Here is a 24,509-nt window from a genome sequence, read left to right as displayed (position 1 = left end):
ATCAAAAGCTGCATGCAGTGAAGAGAGATATTTGCCAGCCTCTAGTGCCACTGCAGGCCACCCTTGTCACCTTGGGCACAGCACAGAATCCCCATCCAGCAGGGGAGGCAGCCACACACAGGACTGACCCACTCAGAAAGCTAGCTCATGTGTGGGGGACGTTGGCCAGAATGAAGTATAGAAAGATGTTTTTTTAATAAATCATTTCTACAAATAGCCATGCCTATATCAGAGTAAGAAATATTTTCAAGTAATCTGACAAAAATTGGGCATGTGCATTTTTAACTAATATGTTTGACGTTTTTCTCTCTAGCCCAAGCAGAAGAGGTGAAATAAAAGAACCAAAGCAAAATTGGCCAGAGAAATATTTGGACTTTTGGTCTGTTGATTATTTCTCTGAATGTGGATCACATTAGTGACTCATATCCTTACCAAATATTTCTCTGAACTTCAGGGATCTTAGTCTAAACTTGAATAAGGATAATTCATTCTATCGCTCTTGAATCTTTGTGGTAAAGTCCAAATTCTCCAACTGACTCAGCAAACTCACACTGAGATGTCAAATGTTATTAGGGCATACATTCTTTCTAATAAAAGACGTCTGTGTCACTCATATGAAAGTGAAAAGAGTGAAACTGTTAGTTGCTCTGCTGCTGCTGCTGCTGCTAAGTCACTTCAGTCGTGTCCAACTCTGTGCGACCCCATAGACGGCAGCCCACCAGGCTTCCCATCCCTGGGATTCTCCAGGCAAGAACACTGGAGTGGGTTGCCATTTCCTTCTCCAATGCATGAAAGTGAAAAGTGAAAGTGAAGTCACTTAGTCGTGTCCGACTCTACCAACCCCATGGACTGCAGCCTACCAGGCTCCTCCATCCATGGAATTTTCTAGGCAAAAGTACTGGAGTGGGGTGCCATTGCCTTCTCCGTTAGTTGCTCAGTAGCGTCTAACTCTTTGTGGCCCCATGGACTGTAGCCTGCCAGGCTCTCTCCATGGAATTCTCCAGGCAAGAATATTGGAATGGGTAGCCATTCCTTTCTCCAGGGGATTTTCCCAACCCAGGGATCAAACCTGGGTCTCCTGGATTGCAGGCAGATTCTTTATCATCTGAACCACCAAGAAACTCATATAAGCACCCCTAAAAGGGATCTAAGAGAGAGACAGAATAAACACAAGGATTTCCAATTTCTTAAAAAAAAAAAAAAAGACTTCCTGGGGTTGAGGTGCTGATGGAAACATGCTGAGCAGAGGAAAGAGCCCTAATAATGAATTTACTGGATACATAGAATTTTCCAAATCAGTTGATATGAATAAAGTGATGCACATAGGCAAGCACATGTGCACACATGCACACACACACAGCCTGGCCCCTGCCTTCTGTTGCCAATTTCCATCTCCACTGAGAAACCGCCTGACTTTACAGAGTCACACTTTGCATCTAAGTCCAGTTCCATCAAGAATCACAGCTTTGTTTCGGCCGCACGATGCGGCATGTGGGATCTTAGTTCTCTGACCAGGGATCAAAGCTGCGTCCGCTGCATCGGAAGTGGAGAATCTTAACCACTGGACCACCAGGGAAGTCCCAACCACAGCTTTAGTTTCAACTGATGAATTTGTTATCTGGCTTATCCAAATATCCCAAGTGTTATTTCAACAAACTCTTCCTGCTGCCTCTCAAACAATTATATTCCAAACTGAAATTATAATGCAGGTGCCAGAAACATTTTGACTTAGAGGCATTTGTCTGCAAGAGCTTTTGGTTGCCCAATAAGGGGAAAAATGAACAGAGTCACAAAACTGAAGGACCTATGTCTAGATCATAACTACTCGCCTTTCCACCTCTTCCTCCCAAATTATTTTAAAGATACCTTTTTATATACAGTAAGAAAATAAATTACTGGTCTCTTATTTTCTGAAGACTAGTAACCAAGATGGTGCCAGATTCCAACTACTGTCATAGCCCGGATGTATATAAACATTCAAAAGATTTCTATTCTTGGGCCTCTAGAGCTTCTCGCCACAAAATTCCTGTGAGTTCAATCCTTCAAACCCTACAACTTGATCCAGGGGGAATATGATCCTGCCTCTGGGTTTATTCTGTTAAGGGATCCAAAGGTAACATCCAATTTCCATTTCACTGCTCCACTAATTCTGACTACTTAATAAGTTATATCCCATTGCTTTCAGGGTTTTTAAAAGAAATGCTTGCATTTCCACTTAATCCAAAATTTTTTATAATGTATGTTGTTTCTCCTAAATTTCTAAACATGTATACTTTCTATAACTCTAAGGTTTACCCGAAAGGTTTTACTTTCTGTTTTGAGTTTAAAAAGCAAGGGAGTTCCAGAAAACATCTACTTTTTGCTTTATTGACTATGCCAAAGCCTTGGACTGTGTGGATCACAACAAACTGTGGAAAATTCTTCAAGAGATGGGAATACCAGACCACCTGACCTGCCTCTTGAGGAATCTGTGTGCAGATCAAGAAGCAACAGTTAGAACTAGACATTGAACAGACTGGTTCCAAATCGGGAAAGGAGTATGTCAGGGCTAAATATTGTTACCCTGTTTATTTAAATGATATGCAGGATACAGTATGTGAAATGCCGGGAAGGATGAAGCACAAACTGGAATCAAGATTGCTGGGAGCAGTATCAGTAACCTCAGATATGCAGATGACACCACTGTTATGGCAGAAAGTGAAGAAGAACTAAAGAGCCTCTTAATGAAAGTGAAAGAGGAGAGTGAAAAAGTTGGCTTAAAACTCAACATTCAGAAAAGTAAGATCATGGCATCTGGTCCCATCACTTCACAGAAAATAGATGGGGAAATAATGGAAACAGTGAGAAATTTTATTTTCTTGGACTCCAAAATCACTGCAGATGGTGACTGAAGCCATGAAATTAAAAGATGCTTGCTCCTTGGAAGAAAAGCTATGACCAACCTAGACAGCATATTAAAAAGTAGAGACGTTACTTTGCCAACAAAGGTCCATCTAGTCAAAGTTATGGTTTTTCCATTAGTCATGTATGGATGTGAGAGTTGGACTATAAAGAAAGCTGAGCACCAGAGAATTGATACTTTTGAACTGTGGTGTTAGAGAAGACTCTTGAGAGTCCCTTGGACTGCAAGGAGATCCAACCAGTCAACTCTACAGGAAATCAGTCCTAAATCTTCATTGGAAGGACTGATGCTGAAGCTGAACTCCAATATTTTGGCCACCTAATGTGAAGAACTGACTCATTGGAAAAGACCCTGATGCTGGGAAAGATTGAAGGCAGGAGGAGAAGGGGACAGAGGATTAGATGATTGGATGGCATCACCAACTCAATGGACATGAGTTTGAGCAAGCTCCAGGAGTTGGTGATGGACAGGGAAGCCTGGCATGCTGCAGTCCATGAGGTCACAAAGAGTCAGACATGACTGAGTGACTGAACTAATGCTTTCCTGATTTATCTTTAACTATCTGCCAACTGGCCAAGAATAAGCATATGCACATAAAGCTGCAGACACAGCTTAAACCTTACATTTCTCTCAGGCTCTTTCAAAACTCTCTGACAAAGCAACACATCAGTCAGATTCCTGAAACTGGGGAATACTATAAATTTCATTTCCTAAAATGCTTCATTGGGTAAGCTAAAGATTTACACATTTTATTGGATAAAAGATTGCAAAAATAGACTGTTCATGAACAAAATGAATAAACAGCAGGAAAAATATCCAGTTGACTAAACAAATAATTGAATAAGTAATCAAACACCAATATCAATACCACTCAAAGAGGAAGCTGAGGGAATCTGTCCAAAAGGATGTACAAAGTAATTTTGATAATGGTGGCCACGGTGAGCACAGTAACAAAAAAATGACCCCCATGTATAAGGCACAGGGCCTCCCTGCCTGTGTGTAAAGGAAACTTAGAGGTCCTGGTATATGACTTTCCAGCAGCCTAGGAATCAGCGCAGGGCAGGGCAGGCCTTGAGCAGCTTGGAAAAATGAAAGTGTTAGTTGCTCAGTCATGTCCAACTTTTTGTGACCCTCTGGACGGTAGCCTGCTAGGCTCCTCTGTTCATAGATTTCTCCAAGCAAGAATACTGGAGTGGGTAGCTATTTTCTTCTCTCTCCCAACCCAGGGATCAAACCCAGGTCTCTTGCCTTGCAGGCAGATTCTTTACCATCTGAGCCACCAGGGAAGCCCTGATGCAGCTTGGAAAAGATGTGTTAATAACCGCCTGAAATCCCAGCCAGTAAGGAGCAGATGTTCTAGACCTGGGGATATTTGCTGCAGTCCCTGGGAAAGGGTCTCTCAGCAGAGCTGAATTACTTCTGCTGGAAGAGCTTTAAATCTTCAGCTCAAAGAATGAAGAACAGTTTAGTTGGGTGTATTCTTTAACATCTGAAAAGTTAAAGCAGGAACTAAAAACCTACAACCGAAAGATAGGATAACACATTGAGGATTTATCAGGAATAAGAAAATTTGATGAAAGGGGATGGAGGATTGTAGAACACACGCAAGTTACATAGAAATTAAACATAGGACAATTCTCAAGTTGGCAATAATGAAAAATAAAAACTGAAATTAACCAGAATAAAAACTATTAGAAGAGGCCACATGCATTCACCTAGGCCAAGAGCTGACTCAAAGTCACAGCACCTGGAGAACCAGCTACAGTCATTTCAGTCTCTTTTAATCCATGAGGCTCTAGTCGAAAATAGTTTATCAGATATCCAAGTTATAAAAGAAGAATGGATGAGTCCATATATTGCAAGTTTCCCAAAATAACTACCTAAATAATAATAAATGTTGTAAATTCCTTGAAGAACACAAAGCACGGAGAATTTATAAAATATTAAAATGCAGCATTTAAAAATAAATAGCCACAGGAACTTCCCTGGTGGTCCAATAGCTAAGACTCTGTTCCCCCAATGCAAGGGGACCCAGGTTTCCCTGATGGCTCAGATGGTAAAACGTCTGCCTACAATGCGGGAGACCTAGGTTCAATCCCTGGGTCGTGAAGGTCTCCTGGAGAAGGAAATGACGACCCACTCCAGTATTCTTGCCTGGAGAATCCCATGGACGGAGGAGCTTGGTAGGCTACAGTCCATGCGGTCGCAAAGAGTCGGACACGACTGAGCAACTTTACTTTCTTTCACTTTTTTTCAGGGATTATATCACACATGCCACACCTGGTGCAATGGGCATGAACTTGGGCAAACTTTGGGAAACAGGAACAGCAAGGAACAGGGAGCCCTGGCGTGGTATAGTCGATGGGGTGCTGCAAAGGAGGCCTGGCATGCCGCAAAGTCAGACATGACTGGGCGACTGAAAAACAATAGGGAATTAGTAAATTAGTAAATACTTCAAAATAAATAAATAAAATTAAAATATATAGCCACTTTTTCATCCTCCTCTGCTCTTTTTTTTAATCCTCCTTTGTTTTAAATTTTTTCAGTCCTAATAAATTTACTTTAGCACAAAATAAAGTTGTTGTTGTTGTTATTTTAATCTGTAGGTAAGATAAGATTCTTCCTTGGGATTTCTCAAGTGTACTAAACAAAATATGGAAGTCAGGGTCCTGTTTCCTCCAGGTAAGTGGCATCCACACATGCCCTGACAGGTGGTAGTTTCAAGTCTTTCCCTTCTTTTCCAAGACTTTCCTTCTTTTCCAAGTTGTGGCCCTGTAAAAACTTTCCATTGCCTGTGATGATGAGTTTCCAAAGGAAATGGGAGGGCACAACAGTCAGTTCCCAACTCTAAACAGTGGCCACTGGGAAACCAACTCCGTCTTCATCTAGTGGACTTCGCTGGTGGCTCAGTTGGTAAAGAATCCACCTGAGACCACGCATGAGATCCGAGTTCCATCCCTAGGTCAGGAAGATCTCCTGGAAAAGGAAATGGCAATCCACTCCAGTATTCTTGCCTGGGAAATCCCAGGGACAGAGGAGCCTGGTGGGCTACAGTCCATGTGGTCGCAAAGAGCTGGACACGACCGACCAAATAAACCATCATTAGCAGTCATCAGCAGTGACTCATTTAGAAAAGAATGAGCCTGAGCACTGCAGGTCTGGATGGTTGTCACCTGCCTAGGGAACATTACAGGGGAACATATTTGGGGGCTATGAGGAACAGAATTACCGATTTTTGGAAGCCATTTATTTTAACCTATTTTACAAAGTCTGAAAGTGCAAAGTGTTCAAGATCTAGAAGGGACCTCCAGCATTATCCAGTTCAAACCTTCACTGATAAACAAGACTTCCTGTTCTGCGGGCGCCCAGCAGGTCCTCTCCTCCCGCAGCTCCTCTCCTGCTCTCCTGTCTTTGAAACTGCTCCCACCCTCTGACCTAGTCAGTTGCCTGGTGGCCTCCCCAGGCTGCCTGTGTTTGGAGACCTGTTTGCCCTGATCCCTCTCAGGTGCCACCTTGTGACCCGTTGGGCTCAGAGAGAACTTGCTGGCCTGAAACGGCAGCATTGTCTCTCGCTTGGATCAGCTGCACACGTTTCCCTGACTGTTGGGCGCACCTACCCCAAGCCCTGCTCTCTTCCAGGCCATCCATGCTAACCACCTCTCTCCCCTCCATTTCAAAACCTGGCCAAAGACCTGAGGACACTACTGCAGTGTGAATCTGGACCCTCAGCAGCCTCATCTACAAAAGACGTTGCAAAAACCAGTGTGTTGCCCAACATACCTTATAGGGTTGTGAGCAGAAATGAACTTTTGTAAATAATTTGTTATTGTTTACTCACTAAGTTACGTCCAGCTCTTTTGAGACCCCATGGACTATGTAGCCCATCAGGCTCCTCTGTCCATGATACTTCCCTGACAAGAATACTGGGGTGTGTTGCCATTTCCTTTTCCAGGGAATCTTCCCAACTGAGGGATTGAATCCGTATCTCCTGCACTATAGGCAGATTCTTTACCACTGAGCCACTAGGGAAGCATAAAGTGATATTTAAATTAATGCATTTTTATTATTACAAATCAAAATAAGAAGGATGATAAATATGAGAGCTGTCTTGAACATTGAGGACTCTGTCTAATCAAGGAAGACTTCCTGCAAGAAGTGTCAGTCTCATGCCACTTATACATTGCAACCTCACTGCATTCATTGAGTCTCTGGGCAAAGATTTGCCTGCCTCATGAATCCTTGGGAAAAGCAAGGTGTCTGTTTTAAAAATAAAGGGAAAAAAGTCAGAATCTCACCTCAAAACCTAGCAGTTTTAGCAACACAAAGCAGTCCCCCTCCTCCAGATAAGTCCTCGTACTTTCAGTCCCATCAAGCCCCTGTCTTTTTTATTTTTTCAATAAGCCAGTTTTTAGCTTTATTAATTTTCTATTGCCTATTTTGTACTTTTCTAATTGCTGCTGTTTAGCAACAAAAAAATTTCCTTTTACTTATGTTTATTTTTCTCTCCTCCTTGTAGTTTCTTTTTTTTAATATAAATTTATTTATTTTTATTGGAGGTTAATTACTTTACAATATTGTATTGGTTTTGCCACACATCAACACGAATCCGCCACAGGTATACACGTGTTCCCCATCCTGAACCCTCCTCCTTCCTCCCTCTCCATACCATCCCTCTGGGTTGTCCCAGTGCACCAGCCCCAAGCATCCAGTATCCTGCATCGAACCTGGTCTGGCAATTTGTTTCACATATGATATTATACATGTTTCAATGCCATTCTCCCAAATCATCCCACCCTCTCCCTCTCCCACAGAGTCCAGAAGACTGTTCTATACATCAGTGTCTCTTTTGCTGTCTCGCATACAGGGTTATCGTTACCATCTTTCTAAATTCCATATATATGCGTTAGTATACTGTACTGGTATTTTTCTTTCTGCAAGCCCCTGTCTTGACAAACCAACTAGATGAAGGACAAAGGCGAGAAAGTAGAAAAGCAAAGACCGTAAGTAGAGACTGAAGCACAGGATCACAGCAAGTGGAGAAGAGGCGTGGAGATCAGGAGCATTTCTTCTGAACTCTGCACTGTCCCAGCGTGGTGCCACCCCCCAGGCGCATCGCCAGGACACACACAGCTGCTTCCCCTACCCCTGAACACACGCTTTGAGAATCAGCTATGCTCGTCCCACACCCTGGAGTCTGTTTTCTGATTCAGGCCTTGCTATTTCACTGAGACTTTTAACTATAATAAGATAAGTATCTAGGAGGAAAGTGGGATTGTTGATGTTTTTTTCCCAGTCAATTGTGAACTGCGCTGAATTTCATTATTTCAAATCTCACTTAAACAGAGTTGTGACATCAGCCTGGCTGCTCACTGTGGGCTGAGGGTAGGTATGATGGGAGGCTTGAGCACCTCCAAGAACTGGTCAGCCATGCCAAGGGGCCCTAGGAGGTTAAGTCATGGGGACCAGGGAGCAGGCCCGGCTCTCCACCCACACCCCCAGCAACTCAGACACACCTACCAAAGTCCAACCAGTCTTGCAGTAACCAGAGCTTGCGTTTGTTTTGCCGTTCGTGCCAATGGTTTGTAAAAAGATGTGACATGTTTCTTCCAACTGTACAACCAGAGACGATTCATCCATGAGCTGCCAGAATACATTTCATCTGAAGCATGAAAAATTCCAGGAGCTGAGGAATGAAGAACTCAACCACAGACTAATACAAAGCAGCCAAGCATCTCTAAGGAACGTTAGCAAGTAATGGAGCCCTCACTCTGTCAGTTACTACTACACTCCTACCTGGCTTTGCGGTCAGCCAGGGTCACAGCCGGCCCTGCCTCCACTGATGCTCAAGGCTCCCAGACCAACAAAAGGGGCTGAGTTGACCGCCCTGGAGGCAGATGAGCTGCAAATCACAACCCTCCTCCACTTACAGAAATAAACAGACAGACACTCACATCCCACATGGGGAGACATGGTCCAGGAAAACCCCAGAAACTGTCACCTCCTCCCTCCCTCTGTCCCCATTCTTCCCATCCCCTACTCCACCCCCCAATCCCACTACAGAGAAGGGAAGAGTAGGTTCCCAAGGGAGAGTGGATCAGGCTTACCAGAAAAATAGCTGTCCTTCTAGACCTCTCCCATCACAGGAAGACTTGAAGGAAGAAACAAGGAGTTTGTTCTAAAGCCAAAGGACTGGAATCCCAGGGATGAGGGAAATTGCAATGAACATTCGTCTTCCGAGTGGCTCCTGTCCCTCACCCATCCCTACCCTGTAAGCTTTCATATTGCAGAGTGCCTAATACCCAAGTTGGAGAAGGCAATGGCACCCCACTCCAGTGCTCTTGCTTGGAAAGTCCCATGGATGGAGGAGCCTGTTGGGCTGCAGTCCATGGGGTCGCTAAGAGTCGGACACGACTGAGCGACTTCACTTTCACTTTTCACTTTCATGCATTGGAGAAGGAAATGGCAACCCACTCCAGTGTTCTTGCCTGGAGAATCCCAGGGACAGGGGAGCCTGGTGGGCTGCCGTCTATGGGGTCGCACAGAGTCAGACACGACTGAAGTGACTTAGCATAGCATAATACCCAAGTAGTTAAAAACATTCTCCTCTTGTTTGGAGGAAGAAATCCACTCTCTTTGGCTCTGTTGGAAGGCAACTCAGATATTTGAGAAGGCAGCTCTTCATTCCATCCTGATAAATTATTTGATCCTGGGCTCCCCTGGTAGCTCAGACTGTAAAGAATCTGCCTGCAATGGAGGAGACTAGGGTTCAAGCCCTGGAGAAGGGAATGGCAACCCAATCCAGTATTCATGCTAGGAGAACTCCATGGACAGAGGAGCCTGGCGGGCTACAGTCTATGGAGTCGCAGAGTCGGACATGACTGAGCAAATAACACACACACACACATGTTATTTTATCCAAAACACAAACATCAGAAAATTCAAACTGCTGCTTTGATTTCTATCAAAATACCCAAAAATAAAGCCACCAGGTCTCTCATCCCCAGCACGTGCCCTTCTACTTTCAGTCTTTCTCAAACATCGGCCCAAGGATTCCCCAACAAGCTACAGTCAGAACGTAAGGAGCCCACATAAGCAGAGTCTCCAGCAGCAGTTATCTCAGGAATGCCAAGTGCTCTTAGGAAACTCCTCCCCAAACCAGTGCATGGTTTATCCAGGCAAAGAAGCAAAGCCTCCCCTTGAACTTGCACACTGTTGATAGAGTCAATCAGAAGCAGCTCCTCCCCAGACAGCATCCTAAGCTTATAGCTGGCCTCCGTGAAAAACCTTCGTGGATGATGACAAAGATGGTTAGGATGTTGAATGGTCTGTTTCTCCAGCTTTCTCTAACCTCTCTTCCTAAGAACAAGAGTTTCCTGTTTCACAATTTGTCCAGATCTCTCCATTGGGTCTGAGAAGAAACTACAGTTGACCCTTGAACAACGCAGGTTTGAACTGCAAGAGTTCACTTATACACATCTATTTTTCAATAGTATATACTGTTGGTGGTTGGTTGTTGGTGGAATCTGGGGATGCAGAGAAACCATGGATACAGAGCCAGCTATAAGTTACACGGGGGCTGAAAGTAAAAGTTGCTCAGTTGTGTCTGACTCTTGGCAACCCCATGGACTATAACCCACCAGGTTTCTCTGTCCAAAGAGTTCTCCAGACAAGAATACTGGAGTAGGTTGCTATTCCCTTCTCTAGGGGATCTTCCCAACCCAGGGAATGAACCCAGGACCCCTGCATTGAGAATGTGGCATCTTAGCCATTGGACCAGCAGGTAAGTTTCCCATGTTGATCTCCATCTTTAATGATCCCAGGATCTTCCCTCCTACCCTCATTGGGCAACTCTTAGTCCTTTTATTCCTAGGACTCGCTCCTACACAGAGCCCTGCTGGGTTCAGATCACTGAGATGCCCAGGTGTTCCCACAGGCAGATAGGCACAAAAAGTGACAGACTGCTCTTGACCTGAACTCTGAAACCTCCCTGGCACAAGTGGATTCGGGGATGACAGGTCCTCCCCGAGGAGCCCCCAGCCAGCACCGCAGCACATTCAAGAGCCAGCCTTGCGTCCGATTTCCCTAAGAGTGTTGTAGAATCAGATTGCCACACACCTTGAAAGGTCTTTCAAGAGCCTGTTCAGTTGATTAGAGCACTGGATGACTTAGCAAAAGTCACACTTTTATTTCGACTGCTTCTCATCCTGATTAAAAAGGCAAAGCTGGAGCACGTGGGCATCATAACAGACTAGAAATAGTAAGATCTGAGTTCAGGGGCCCAGCTCCATCAGCCACCACACTCGGGAGTGCCTTGTTTTAGACTGAGGCCTCTAAATGGAAACTCTTTCAATGGTTCAGACCCAGAGGCACCTATAGGTGGATATAAGTAGTCTCTAACCAGCTGCATCCCCTGGAAACTTTGAGCTTTTATTTCCTCAACCGTTAAATAAGAATAACAAGCCCAGCCTGCCCACCATGTGGGCTGCTCTGCGAGCCGTGAGTTGATGAGTGAGAAAGCAGCCTCTGCCCGGGGCGTCTCTGTGCAGGGATGGGTCACACCTGCAGAGACGCTGCCCAGGGACTCAGCTCAAAGCACAGAGGCATTGTGAATCCTGCAGCAGGGTCAAAGGTAAGCACACCCCAGTGTTTCCCCTCGAAGAGCTTGTGAGTGACATAAAAGGAGTAAAACTAGCCTCTGTGCTGCTCAAAGCAAAAGGAGAAATAAGTAGGACACATCTGGACAGTGGGGCAGAAAGAGGCTCACTTTAAGCCTCATGTGTACATTGTGTTTGTAAAAACAAATGTATATGTATATTTCATGTTATATAAATATTCCTTATATATTAATGTGTGTATGTGCTTAGTCGCTCAGTCCTGTCAGACTCTTTGCGACCCCATGGACTGTAGCCTGCCAGGCTCCTCTGTTCCGGCAAGAATACTAGAGTGGGCTGCCATTTCCTTCTCCAGGGGATCTTTCCAATCCAGGAATAGAACCCATGTCTCCTGCATTACAGGAGGATTCTTTACCATCTGAGTCACCAGCGAAGCCCATATATCAGTACATCTGTCTATTATAATGCATATATCACATGCATGATTACACATGATATGTAACATCATGTGTACATGTGTGTCTACGTGTGTGTGTCTACATGTATGTGTGTGTGATGTCTATGAGTGTGTATGTGTGTGCATGTGTGTGTATATATGTGTATATGGGCTTTCCTGATGGCTCAGATGGTAAAGAATCTGCCTGCAATGTGGCAGACCCAGATTGAATCTCTGGGTTAGGAAGATCCCCTGGGGAAGAGAATGGCAACCCACTCCAATATTCTTGCCTGGAGAATTCCATGGAAAAAGAGGCCTGGTACACTATAGTCCATGTGATCTCAAAGAGCCGAACACAACTGAGAAACTAATGGTTTCACACTTTCACATGTGTGTGCACATGTATAAGTGTGCATGTGTATATATGTATGTGTTTGCATGCATATGTGTGTGCTTGTATATGCATGTTTGTGTGCATGTGTGTGTGTGTGTGCGTGTATGTGTGTGTGTAGAAAGACTTCCACAGGAGGGATATGGGAAGCAGGAGTAGGAAAGGTCACTGGAGGCCAAGGCTGTACCATGGGGGTGAAGGAGAAAGGGCACAGGCAGACTTGATGGTCAGCTTCCTTTGACTAAAATCTGGCAACAACCCACGTCTTCCCCTTCTCCGTGGAATGGAGCCCAGGGTTAAAGCTCTGCAGGGAACTATCAGGGCTGGGACGGGGAGGGGAGGACATGGTGAGCATCTTCCTGGACAAGCATCCCAGCTGATACTGAGTGTGGCATGTGTACAAGGGAGCAGATACTTGCTAAACAGTCTAAGACACATTTGCATGGCAGTTAGAAGGCTTCTGAAGATGGAAATCCCTGTGATGAAAAGGACAGGCACCATCACATGACCGTAAAGGGGCGTGCTGGCACCCAGGCACCGGCACATGGCCTCTATACTGATACAGATTAGCTCCGTTCATCCCAGTAACAGCCCCCATAATAAGTGGTTCCAACTAATATGTGGATGAGTAGATAGCTGCTGCTGCTGCTGCTGCTAAATCACTTCAGTTATGTCCGACTCTGTGCGACCCCATAGACGGCAGCCCACCAGACTCCCCCATCCCTGGGATTCTCCAGGTAAGAACACTGGAGTGGGTTGCCATTTCCTTCTCCAATGCACGAAAGTGAAAAGTGAAAGTGAAGTCACCCAGTCGTGTCTGACTCTTCGCGACCCCATGGACTGCAGCCCATTAGGCTCCTCCGTCCATGGGATTTTCCAGGCAAGAGTACTGGAGTGGGGTGCCATTGCCTTCTCCGGAGTAGATAGCAAGAGTCCATATTCTCAACCGCTACAGGTGGTGAAGTCTTCTTGTTTTTTCTGCAGCATAATTATCGAGCAGCACATTCATTCCCCTCGTTGCTGCACTCACTGCACCCTCAAGCTCACCACCAGCTGCCTCTCCTTCAGGGCATGGCTCGACTTCTGTCTAACAGGAGTAAGGGCGGGTTCCATCTTTGGCCAGAATAAGGCAATGACCTCCCAGAAGGTCAGAGGTCCACACATATCTCTTGTGTCTTCCTCAACACAAAACACAGGGAAGGTTCTCCCTCCACAACAAGTAGATAAGAAACAAGGCTTTGACGTAACAAACACGAATTTTAGTATCAGTTTTGCCTCTTATCAATTGGGACTTTGGCAAACTATGTGATCTTCCTAAACTCTCTTGTCCTCATCTGTGAGATGGATATAATAATGGACACCACTCATAGGGTAAAGTTTAGCACAGTGCCTGACACACAGTAAGACTCAATAAATGTTGGTTGTCATGAATAATAATTTCTTCTTCCTGCTCACTGATTGAGTCTCCCCTCTTAGTAGCTCATTCCCTCCTTTGTCTCCAGGCTTCCCTGGTGGCTTTGATGATAAAGAATCTGCCTGCCATGCAGGAGACCCAGGTTCGATCCCTGAGTCAGGAAGATTCCCCTGCAGAAGGAAATGACAACCCACTCCAGTATTCTAGCATGGAGAATTCCATGGACAGAGGAGTCTGGTGGGCTACAGTCCATGGAGTCGCAAAGAGTTGGACACAACTGAGCGACTAACACTTTCTAACATTTCTCTTGTCTCCAGACGATTGTTCTCAGTAAAGGTTGGCATCAGACTCTCCAACCGATCAAACTCCAATAGATCCCAAAGAGAGAGAAGGCACCCCGGGGGGGTTAGGATATGGGGAAGGTGCCTAGCAGAATGGAGAGATAGAGTGGCAACTCTTTCTTTAGCAGGTTGGGTACATCCTGCTCAGTCACATCTGACTCTTTGCAACCCTACAGACTGTAGCCTACCAGGCTCCTCTGCCCATGGGATTCTCCAGGCAAAAATATTGGAGTAGGTTGCCATGCCCTCCTCCAGGGGATCTTCCTGACCCCAGGATTGAATTCGTATCTGCCTGTGTCTCCTGCATTGCAGACAGATTCTTTATCCATTGAACCACCTAGGAAGCCCAACAGGTTGGGTAGCCAAGGTGTAGAACATCCTGAGGTGCACAGGACTGCCCTACACAAAGAAGGACCTTGACACTCAAAATACCAAGACTACTTTCCCTTGAAAATTCACAGCACTGCTTGGAAAATACTGAGTTGACCGAAAAGTTCCTTGGCCAACCCAATATTTACATATGTAGGACAGCAGACTAAATCAATCCCATAAACAGATCGACAAGGCAAGAGATCCAAAATCACTTAGGAAGTCACCAGTACCTCCGGATGGTTTCAGGTGGCTCTGCACGGAGGGGAATCTGCTCGGCCAAGGCCAGGGTGTCCTGCAAGGTCTTGGTGACCTCCTGCAGCTCGCCCAGGGACAATCCTCCCACAAGGTTGCAGCCCTGCCACGGGAGAAGCCGCTCCTGCTCCTCTATCTCCCGTCTCAGCTGCTGATCTTTTGCTTCCAGAACAGACATCCTGGCTTGGAGGGTCTCAATTTCTTTCTGCAGAGAATGGAGAGAGCAGGTTTTATAAATTAACCCCATTCATGGTCGACTACACTGCTCAGAACTCTCTCTTTACAGGAGAGTTTGCTACCTGCATGAGGGCTGTGAAGCTCCCCTTCAAGGCGGGCAGATTTTTGGAGGTTTGCTGAACTGGAAAAATCATGCCAGCTTTGTATTTCTGATTAGCTGGCATAAGGAAAAAGCTTCCCTCCCAAGCATTAAATAACTGTGGGTGGTGAGCCAAGAATTAGACATGGAAGAATCCAGCAAATATGTAAACCACTTACTTCATTTCAGGTGACAGAGCCAGAACATAGTGCAACAAACTTCAGGGACTTGACATACCAGCAAAGCAGCTAACACGACCGACAAAGGAAAAGCAAACGAGCCTTGGCTGATCTGACCCCAAACATGCCAATGTAGCATGCAGAGAAAGATTAGAAGTCATAGTTTCTTAAGTCTAAGGATTGAAAGAGATGCCACAGATAGGGTTATGCAGTCTAAGGTTCATAAAAATATTAAATAAATTTAATTTCCACTAATATGGCAAACCAAATCCCAAGAATTGAGTATCATCCAATCTTGAGGTCAATGAACAAAATAAGCATAGGTAATTGAATGCCTGCTGTGCACACAGCATTATGGCAGATAATCATCTCAGTGCCCATAGCATCCTGAATCTCCAATGAGACTCTTGTAATTAACATACGCCCATGTTTTCTGCATTGGCTGCCAGCTGATAAGAGCACAGCTCTAATACTGGCTGTCTCCCCATCTCACCCACATCCTCACAACCCCAAGATGCCGACCACCCTACCTGATCTACCTGCTGACCCCTTCTCCAGTAGGGGAGGGAAGAGACACAGGAGGAGGCACTGAAGATCCATGGCTAAGACATGCTAAGAAGACAACAGCGTGTATCCCGCTGGTCCAAGATTATAGAATCATTGACAGGGTCTCCCACCACACCTCCCTACTTCCTACCTTTGAATTCCCATCCCTATTCTTTCCTTTTGTGTTTGTTTGGGTTTTTTCAACTGTAGTAAAATATAAGTAATAGAAAACTTACCATCTTAACCATCCATCTCCAGGATTCTTTTCATCCTGCCAAGTTGAACTCTGACCCCCCTTTCCCCCTGCATTCAGCCTTGGAAGCCATCTTTCTACTTTCTGTCTCTGTGACTCTGACTCCTCTGGGTGTCTACACGTGGAATCATACAGTATTTGTCCTTTCGTGGCTGGCTCATTCCACTTAGAATAATGTCCTCAGGGTCCATCCGTGCTGTAGCACATGTCAGAATTTTCTTCCTTTTAAAGGCTGGATTTAAAGGCTTCATTGTATTTATATACCACATTTTGTTTATTCAGGCATCTCTGGTAGCTAAGCTGGTAAAGAATCTGCCTGCAACGCAGGAGACCCTGGTTCGATTCCTGGGTCGAGAAGATCCCCTGGAGAAGGGATAGGCTACTCACTTGAGTATTCTGGTCTGAAGAATTCCATTGACAGAGGAGCCTGGCAGGCCACAGTCCATGGGGTTGCAAAGAGTCAGACAGGACTGAGCAACTTACACTTTGTTTATCCATTCATCTGTTGATAGACACTTGGGTTGTTGCTTCCATCTTTTGACTATTGTGAACAACGCTGCTGTGAACACATCTGTGAGTCTCTGCTTTCAATTCTTTGCGGTCTTATACCCAGAAGTGAAACTGCTGAATCACATGGTAACTCGACTTAATTTTTTAAAGAACCACCATACTGTTTTCCACAGTGGCCCTCCACCCTATCCTCACACAGAAGTCAAAATGACTTTTTGAAATGTGGTCAATTACATCACTTCACTGGTTAACCAACCCCACTCCATGCCTCCCATTCCAGTCAGAGAAAAGCCCAAGACCTCACAAAGGCCTGCCAGCACCGCCCCCCATCACTGATTTTCTCCTCTTCTCCCCCAGCACTGTGCCAAGAATGCTTCCTTCAAACACTCAATATATGCATGTGTGCTAAGTCACTTCAGTCATATCCAATTTCACAACCCTCTGGACCGTAATCTGCTAGGCTCCTCTGATAGGATTCTACAGGCAAGAATATTGGTGTGGGTTGCCACGCCCTCTTCCAGGGGATCTTCCAACCCAGAGATCGAACCCACATCTCTTGTCTCCTGCATTGGCAGACAGGTTCTTTACCACTAGCACAGCGTGGGAAGCCCTCAAACACTAAGTAGCCTGGGCTAAAAGTATGTTCTGTGCACTCTGACATCATCAGGAATATTCACCTCCAGCTGGTGAATATTATCCAGAATCAAAAATCAGACTTCACATTTTCAGCTACCTGAACTTGCTCAACAAGTGTGCTCAACATGGTGAGCTCAAGAGTGTGAAAGCACCAGTTTACTGAAAAATATTTTCAAACTGGAGAAGGAAATGGCAACCAGTATTCTTGCCTGGAAAATTCCATGGACAGAGGCGTCTGGTGGGCTACATGTAGTCCATGGAGTTGCAGAGTCAGACACGACTTAGCAACTAAAAAACAACATTTTCAAACCTTGTGGCTCAGAGGGTAAAGAGTCTGCCTGCAATGTGGAAGACCTGAGTTCGAGCCCTGGGTCAGGAAGATCCCCTGAAGAAGAAAATGGAAACCCACCCCACTATTCTTGCCTGGAAAATCCCATGGACAGAGGAGCCTGGTGGGCTACAGGGCTACAGTCCATAGGATCGCAAAGAGTCGGACACGACTGAGCGATTTCACTTCACTTTTTTCAAATTGCAATGATGCTTGCCTCCCTTTGCTGCCTTTCTATCATATGGAATTGGAAGGGTGAACTCATAACAAGAAGACTCTGCATGGGAGGTGGGGGTTTCCAGTGACCTCTCCACGCCCCATTCACTTGTCTAAGGTCACTCGGCTGTTTAGAGGCTAAGCCACACTGTGGACGCACGTGTTAAAGAGCTCTGCATTTTCCAGAAGTCCGTGTTTCCTCACTGCTCCCCCAGTCAGGCTTCAAGTCCTCTAGGCTTGGGAAGGTGTGGACAGAACTTCAAGGCTCCTTGCTTCTGGGGGGCCCTGTCAACTTCCAGAGCCCCTGGTCACCTTCTGGCTATAACTCAGAGTTGCACCAAGATTTCCAGCCCCCCATGATTCTCAGCCAACTTGTATCCACTGCTCCGGGACAACCCAGAGCTCCCACGAATCCCAGTCTTTCCCAGTTCCGCCCGCCTTGCCCAGTCCCCACTCACAGCTCTGCCTCCTGACAGTTGCTACCCACAGTCCAATCTGATAGCAGTTTCCATAAACAATTGCCTCAGCTCACATTTTTTTTTTTTCTGCTTTCCGAAAGAAACTTCTCAAGGACAAAATGATAAGAGGTGACAAATTGGCCCGGCACACAAGGAAAGCATATTCAAAAGGTAAAGTACTAGCAAACACAGGCAGAAACACTGCTGAACTTCTAACCCCTTGTTTGTAAAGAGACTCCAACAAGCCCTCCCGTCATCTCCACCCCTCGCTCTGCCTCCTGCCTCCTGGGTGCACTGCCAGCTCTCTAAGGGCTGCATTCAAGCAAGGACTCACTTTGCTGCATTCGGCTCACATGTGTCAGAAAACTGCTGTCTTGCTTCATAAAGAGTCTTCACCTGCTCACCTGTAGCTGCTGCTTTTCTTGGAGAAGCCAGTCTCGCCTGGTGACGGACACTCGCAAACTGTCCTGAGCAGTGGCTTCCAACGTCTTTGGATCTATTCTCAGCCGGGCTTGGGGGTCGTCACCGCCAGCTCTTAAAAGACACACACACATATATATAGGCACAGATATGAATGACCTGAAATCTTCAGATCTATGTGAATGTTAATGCAAAGAAGACTGACAAAGTGGCTCCCAGCTGCCCTCATCCTTAGAAGGGTCATGGGGAAGAGGTCCCTAGTGTATGTGTTTGTTTGAATGATAATCTGTTGGGGCTTTAGCGGTTGCCTAGAGTACTCTTGCCTGGAAAATCTCATGGACGGAGGAGCCTGGTGGGCTGCAGTCCATGGGGTCGCTAAGAGTCGGACATGACTGAGCGACTTCCCTTTCACTTTTCACTTTCATGCATTGGAGAAGGAAATGGCAACCCACTCCAGTGTTCTTGCCTGGAGAATCCCAGGGACGGGGGAGCCTGGTGGGCTGCCGTCTATGGGGTCGCACAAGAGTCGGACACGACTGAAGCAACTTAGCAGTAGCAGCAGCAAAGTCACCTTGCTTTATTGGACTGGGCACTGTCCCACTCCATAACTATGCATGCAGCTATCTGTACTGAAAGCGTAAAATACACATCAGATTTTAAAGTCTTAGTATGAAAACAAAGAATGCCAAATGTCTCATTAATGATATTTTCACATTCATTACATGTTGGGATGACAACATTTTTGATACACTGAGTTAATTAAATGTATTTCTTAAATTAATTTCACTTGTTTTTTTTTTTCTTACATTTATAAAATACGGAGAGTAGGGACTTCCCTAGTGGCAAAGTGGCTAAGAATCTGCCTGCCAATTCAGGGGACATGGGTTCGATCCCTGCTCCAGGAAGATCCAAAATGCCAAGGGGCAACTAAGCCTGTGCTCTAGAGCCTGTGAGCCACAAGTACTGAAGTCCACATACCTAGAGCCCATGCTTTGCAACAAGAGAAGTCACGCAATGAGAAGCCCCTGCACAGCAACCAGAGAGTAGCCTCTGCTCACTACAACTAGAAAAAGTCCAACAACAAAGACCCAGCACAGCCAAAACTAAATTAAAAATCTTATTGTGGCTACTATATTATTTAAAATCATGTATGTGGTTTGCATTATACATCATTGGACAGCCCTGCCTGGACCCATCCAGAGCCAAATTCCAGGGCAGATCTTGGCTGTGGACATGACAGAGAGGGATGGCTGATTTGAAGATGTTTGGGTCAGAGCTTCTCAGAAAATGTGTGCTAGAAGACTATTGAAAAACCACTTAAAATCTGTATGGCTCTTTCTCCTACGCTCACAGGAGTTGGCATATTGGGTTGAAGCAACACTGGTGAAGATGTGGCTCAGGCTGCCACCTTACGCGGGTGAGTTGGCCTTGCAGAAATTTTGCAGCTGTGTCTCATCAAAGGGTGACAAATCAATTTCTAATTGAATGCAGTAGGTTGGGAAAAAAGTCTACCCTAAGCAAAACTATGTCAACAATTCAAGGAAACAGTGTCTATGGAAGCCCCACTGACTACAGTTAAAAGGCAAACAACAAGTTGGGGGGAAGGAAATATTGCCAATGTCAAGGGTGCTAGCAACAGAAGAAGAAAACGACGAGTACATCTATCAGAGACTCACAAAAGAGAAATCATGAAGGTTTATCATCAAAAATGTTTTTAAAAGCAAATTCAAACAACATAAAATATCATTTTTCATGTAACAACTGACAAAAGCTTTTAGAAACCACAATTCCTTGGTGAGCACAGGGAATAAAAATTAGATCCAAAACATGCCTTTGGATCCTCTTGTCTGGGCTTTAAAAATTAATTATATGTAAATTGCCTTTTCAGACTGCTCATGGGGTTCTGACCATCCTTATGGCAGAAAGTGAAGAAGAACTAAAGAGCCTCTTGATGAAAGTGAAAAAGGAGAGTGGAAAAGTTGGCTTAAAACTCAACATTCAGAAAACTAAGACCATGGCATCCGGTCGTATCGCTCCATGGCAATTAGATGGCGAAACAGTGGAAACAGTGACAGACTTTATTCTCTTGGGCTCCAAAATCACTGCAGATGGTGACTGCAGCCATGAAATTAAAAGACCCTTGCTCCTTGGAATAAAACCTATGACCAACCTAGACAGCATACTAAAAGCAGAGATATTACTTTATCAACAAAGGTCTGTCTAGTCAAAGCTATGGTTTTTCCAGTAGTCATATATGGATGTGAGAGCTGGACTCTAAAGAAAGCTGAGTGCCAAAGAATTGATGCTTGTGAACTGTGGTGTTGGAGAAGACTCTTGAGAGTCCCCTGGACTGCAAGCAGATCCAACCAGTCAATCCTAAAGGAAACCAGTCCTGAACATTCATTGGAAGAAATGATGCTGAAGCTGAAACTCCAATACTTTGGCCACCTAATGAGAAAAACTGACTCATTGGAAAAGACCCTGATGCTGGGAAGGATTAAAGGCAGGAGGAGAAGGGGACAATAAAGGATGAGATGGTTGGATGGTATCACTGACTTGATGGACATGAGTTTGAACAAGCTTTGGGAGGTGGTGATGGACAGGAAAGCCTGGTGTGCTGCAGTCCATGGGGTCACAAAGAGTCGGACACAACTGAGTGACTGAACTGAAGAATATGTAAATAATTATCGGCCTGCCATGCAGGAGCTGCTGCTGCTAAGTCGCTTCAGTCATGTCCAACTCTGTATGGCCCCATAGACTGCAGGCCACTAGGCTCCTCTGTCCCTGGGATTCTACAGGCAAGAATACTGGAGTGGGTTGCCATTTCCTTCTCCAATGCATGAAAGTGAAAAGTGAAAGTGAAGTCGCTCCATGCAGGAGACTCAGGTTCAATCCCTGGGTCAGGAAGATCGCCTGGAGAAGGCAACCCACTCTAGTATTCTTGCCTGGAAAATCTCATGGACAGAGAAGGCTGGTGGGCTAGAGTCCATGGGGTTGCAACAGTCAGAGACAACTTAGCAACTAAACAACAACAACAATAATCATAGGTATGCATAAAGAATAGATTTTTAAAAAAAACCACACTCCTTAGTAGCCCAAACCGAAAACACGGCAATTGTGGCCCCGAGTTAGGACCAGAGCATGGTACCTCCACCCTGAGGAGGGCTCTGCAGCCACTAAAATTAAGTCACCAAAGAAGATTAAATTGCATGGAAAATGTTCACTATTTATAGCTGTTTTCTAAAGCAGGTATTTGGTAATCCATATAGCATGGAACAACTATTCTAAAAATAACATATATATTAAGTAAAAGATAGAAAAATATCTGCCAAAAGGTTATCAGCTTTTACGTCTGTGTGATAGAATTACTTCTTTTGGCCAATCTTTTAGTTTTCTAAATTTTCTATAATGAGCATGTATTAGTTTTTACAACTATAAAATACAAACAATAAAATGAAAGAAAAACAATAAGATAATAAAAACGTCTTCTACCACATACACAAGTAGTTTTATCATTAAACATTCTAACAAATCCAACCTGTTCCAGGTCTTGGACCAAAGAGACATGTATGCATCAGAAATAAATCCTATCCATACATTAGCAATCAAGGGCATCTTCCTGGCAGAGAAGCAGGTCCCGCTGATGGGTGTGAGGCATGAGCCACCCTGTCCGCTCTTCACTGGGACTTCCTTCCACACACCCTGGGCGTGGCTGCCATGTTGACCTCAGGGTCCCTCACACTGAAGTGGGGGAGGTGTGTGTTCTGATTTGTACATTCACACAGAATCACACAACCTCCATATTTCTTAGGAAAGAAAGTGAGTAACTAATCCAAATATGTGTGGCTATTTTGTCCATTTCTTTTCACTCCTACCAATTTGATGTACTCGTTCATTCATTCAGAAAAAGAAGAACCATTCTTAAGCCCATTTACTATGTGCCATGAACTGTGCTAGGTGCCACAGACACAGCAATAAACAAGACGTGGTTTCTGCACAGAGCAGAGGTGATGGATAAACCAAAGCCATGGACCAACATTCCTCCCAAGGCTCAGACAGACTGCAGAAGTGGAAAGGTAGAAGCCATGCTCCCACTTCCTACATCTTAACGTGGCCCTTACAAAACAAGGAGGCCAGCCAAGCCCTGCAGTGAGGCAACCTTGATATTCTTAGAGACAGTGGTAGAAAATACGTCACCTAGGCTTTTCTAAGTTAAAAACCAGCAGCCTCAGAAAAGGGAGCCTTGCTTGCATTTCTGGGCCTGACACAGATTCAGACTCTGAATAATCTTGAAAGCTGCTTACTTATTGCAACATACCACACAATTTAGAAGCTTATTTTAAGACTTGTTACTCTCTGTTTCATCTGTGTAAAGGCAAATTACAATGGTAGTAGTAGTAATGAAAAAATTTAACTGGTAATAACAGAATAATTCAGTATGAATTGAGAATTTACTGTACACCAAGTGTTATCAGTTTTGCCAACAAGGAAACAGAGCATTAGGGAAACTTCAACAACTTGCTCTGGTGTAACTTAACAGGACCCAGTGGGGGCCTTTCCAGAACAGGATTCCCCCTACCATGTCCTTCACCTACCACTTGTCTGTAGAAAAAACTTTAGTCAAAGAATAAATTCAATTGGAAAAAAAGAAAATGCAGAAAGAAAGGAAAACAGTCAAGCAAAACAATAATAGCTTAGCCACTAAACTAAGTCAAGAAACTTTAGTTCCTCTTGCAGAGCTATAGATAATTCTCTGAGCCATGTCCTTTGAGATATTCTGCAGATACTGAAACTTCCATCAGGTGGAAGACGTTAACTGTATGATGCCCACAAGCATGTAGACCCCAGACCAGTTGGAACCAGAAGGTTGATGATGTTGACTCCTGACTACCTCACCACCAACCAATAAGAAGAATGTCCATGAGCTGATCACACAACCCATAACTCCCCCTTCCTCACCTTGTCTTTAAAAACCTTTCAAAGTCTTCAGCGAGTTCAGGGACCCTTCAAGCTCTAGCTGCCTGGACTCCTTGCTTGGTGCCTGCAATAAACACTGCATTTTCCTCCACCACCACCAGGTGTCAGTAGGCTGGCTTTACTGCACAGGAGCGAGAAGACCCAATGCCACCTTTTTCTAGCTGTGTGTCCTTGGAGTTACTCACCCTAACCCTACCAAACATCTCTGAAGCTCACCTCCCTCGTTTACAAAATGAGAATGATGGTGGTGATCCTGATGTTGATACCTTCCCTGTGCAGTGGATTACAGAGACAAATCTATTCGGCAAACAACCATTGAGTGTCTACTGTGTGCAGACTCCCTGGGACCTCTGTTCTCTGTCCTCAGGGAGCTGGCTGCACCCACTCCCTGCCCACATCAATGTTTGCATCAGAAGAGTGAATGCTGTGCTCACATCCATGGACACACTGTCCTTTTTAATGAAGAGTAAAGAAGAGGCGTTTCTGACAACCTTTCCAGGTATCAGAAGAGGGGGTCCCTGGAAGGAAACCACATCAGCAATTGTGGGAATGGAACCCACTTCCTCCCCTGGACCCCAGGGTCTTGGCCTGTCCACCCAGTTCCCGCTTGGAAGGGTGAACCTCAGCCCATCCCGTGCAGTTATCCCCAGGGTCCAGCACTGGGTAGGACTTCACAAATATTTACTGAGTGACTTCATGAATCCCTGGCCTAGAAAAATCAAGAAGCCATTTATATTCAGCTTTCTATTGCATGAGATCATTGCTTCACACTAATTTATTTCTCAATTTGCTCTGCTTATGCAAATATTAAGAGTTTTCCTGAATTTCCTAAATAGATACCATCTGGGTTGGGACAGGAGTTATTGAAGGAAATCAACACAGAATTGAAAATGAGCTGTGGGGGCAGCGACAGGTGAGTAAGTGGGAATTCTCCCATTTATCATTAATCA

The 24,509-nt window shown here is 45.0% G+C and overlaps 1 protein-coding gene across 3 annotated transcripts in view; it reads right to left on the bottom strand.

Moving 5' to 3' along the window:
* The window catches only part of DISC1 (DISC1 scaffold protein), a 413,164-nt gene that overhangs the window by 241,182 nt on the left and 147,473 nt on the right, over positions 1-24,509 (bottom strand). For all 3 annotated transcript variants that reach the window (XR_008717104.1, XM_055588267.1, XM_055588259.1), the window contains exons 5-6: positions 18,567-18,696; positions 14,699-14,925 (exon numbers count right to left, since the gene is read on the bottom strand). Coding sequence is in view for 2 of the 3 variants with exons in the window: in XM_055588267.1 (XP_055444242.1) it covers positions 14,699-14,925; positions 18,567-18,696 (357 nt within the window). In the remaining variant the exon portion in view is untranslated. The remainder of the gene's footprint in view (positions 1-14,698; positions 14,926-18,566; positions 18,697-24,509) is intronic.

Source organism: Bubalus kerabau, chromosome 1 (assembly GCF_029407905.1).
Source record: "Bubalus kerabau isolate K-KA32 ecotype Philippines breed swamp buffalo chromosome 1, PCC_UOA_SB_1v2, whole genome shotgun sequence".
NCBI classification, from domain to species: Eukaryota; Metazoa; Chordata; class Mammalia; order Artiodactyla; family Bovidae; genus Bubalus; species Bubalus kerabau.
Note: the sequence above shows the minus strand (reverse complement) of the source record. Positions and strands in the feature narration are given on the sequence as shown.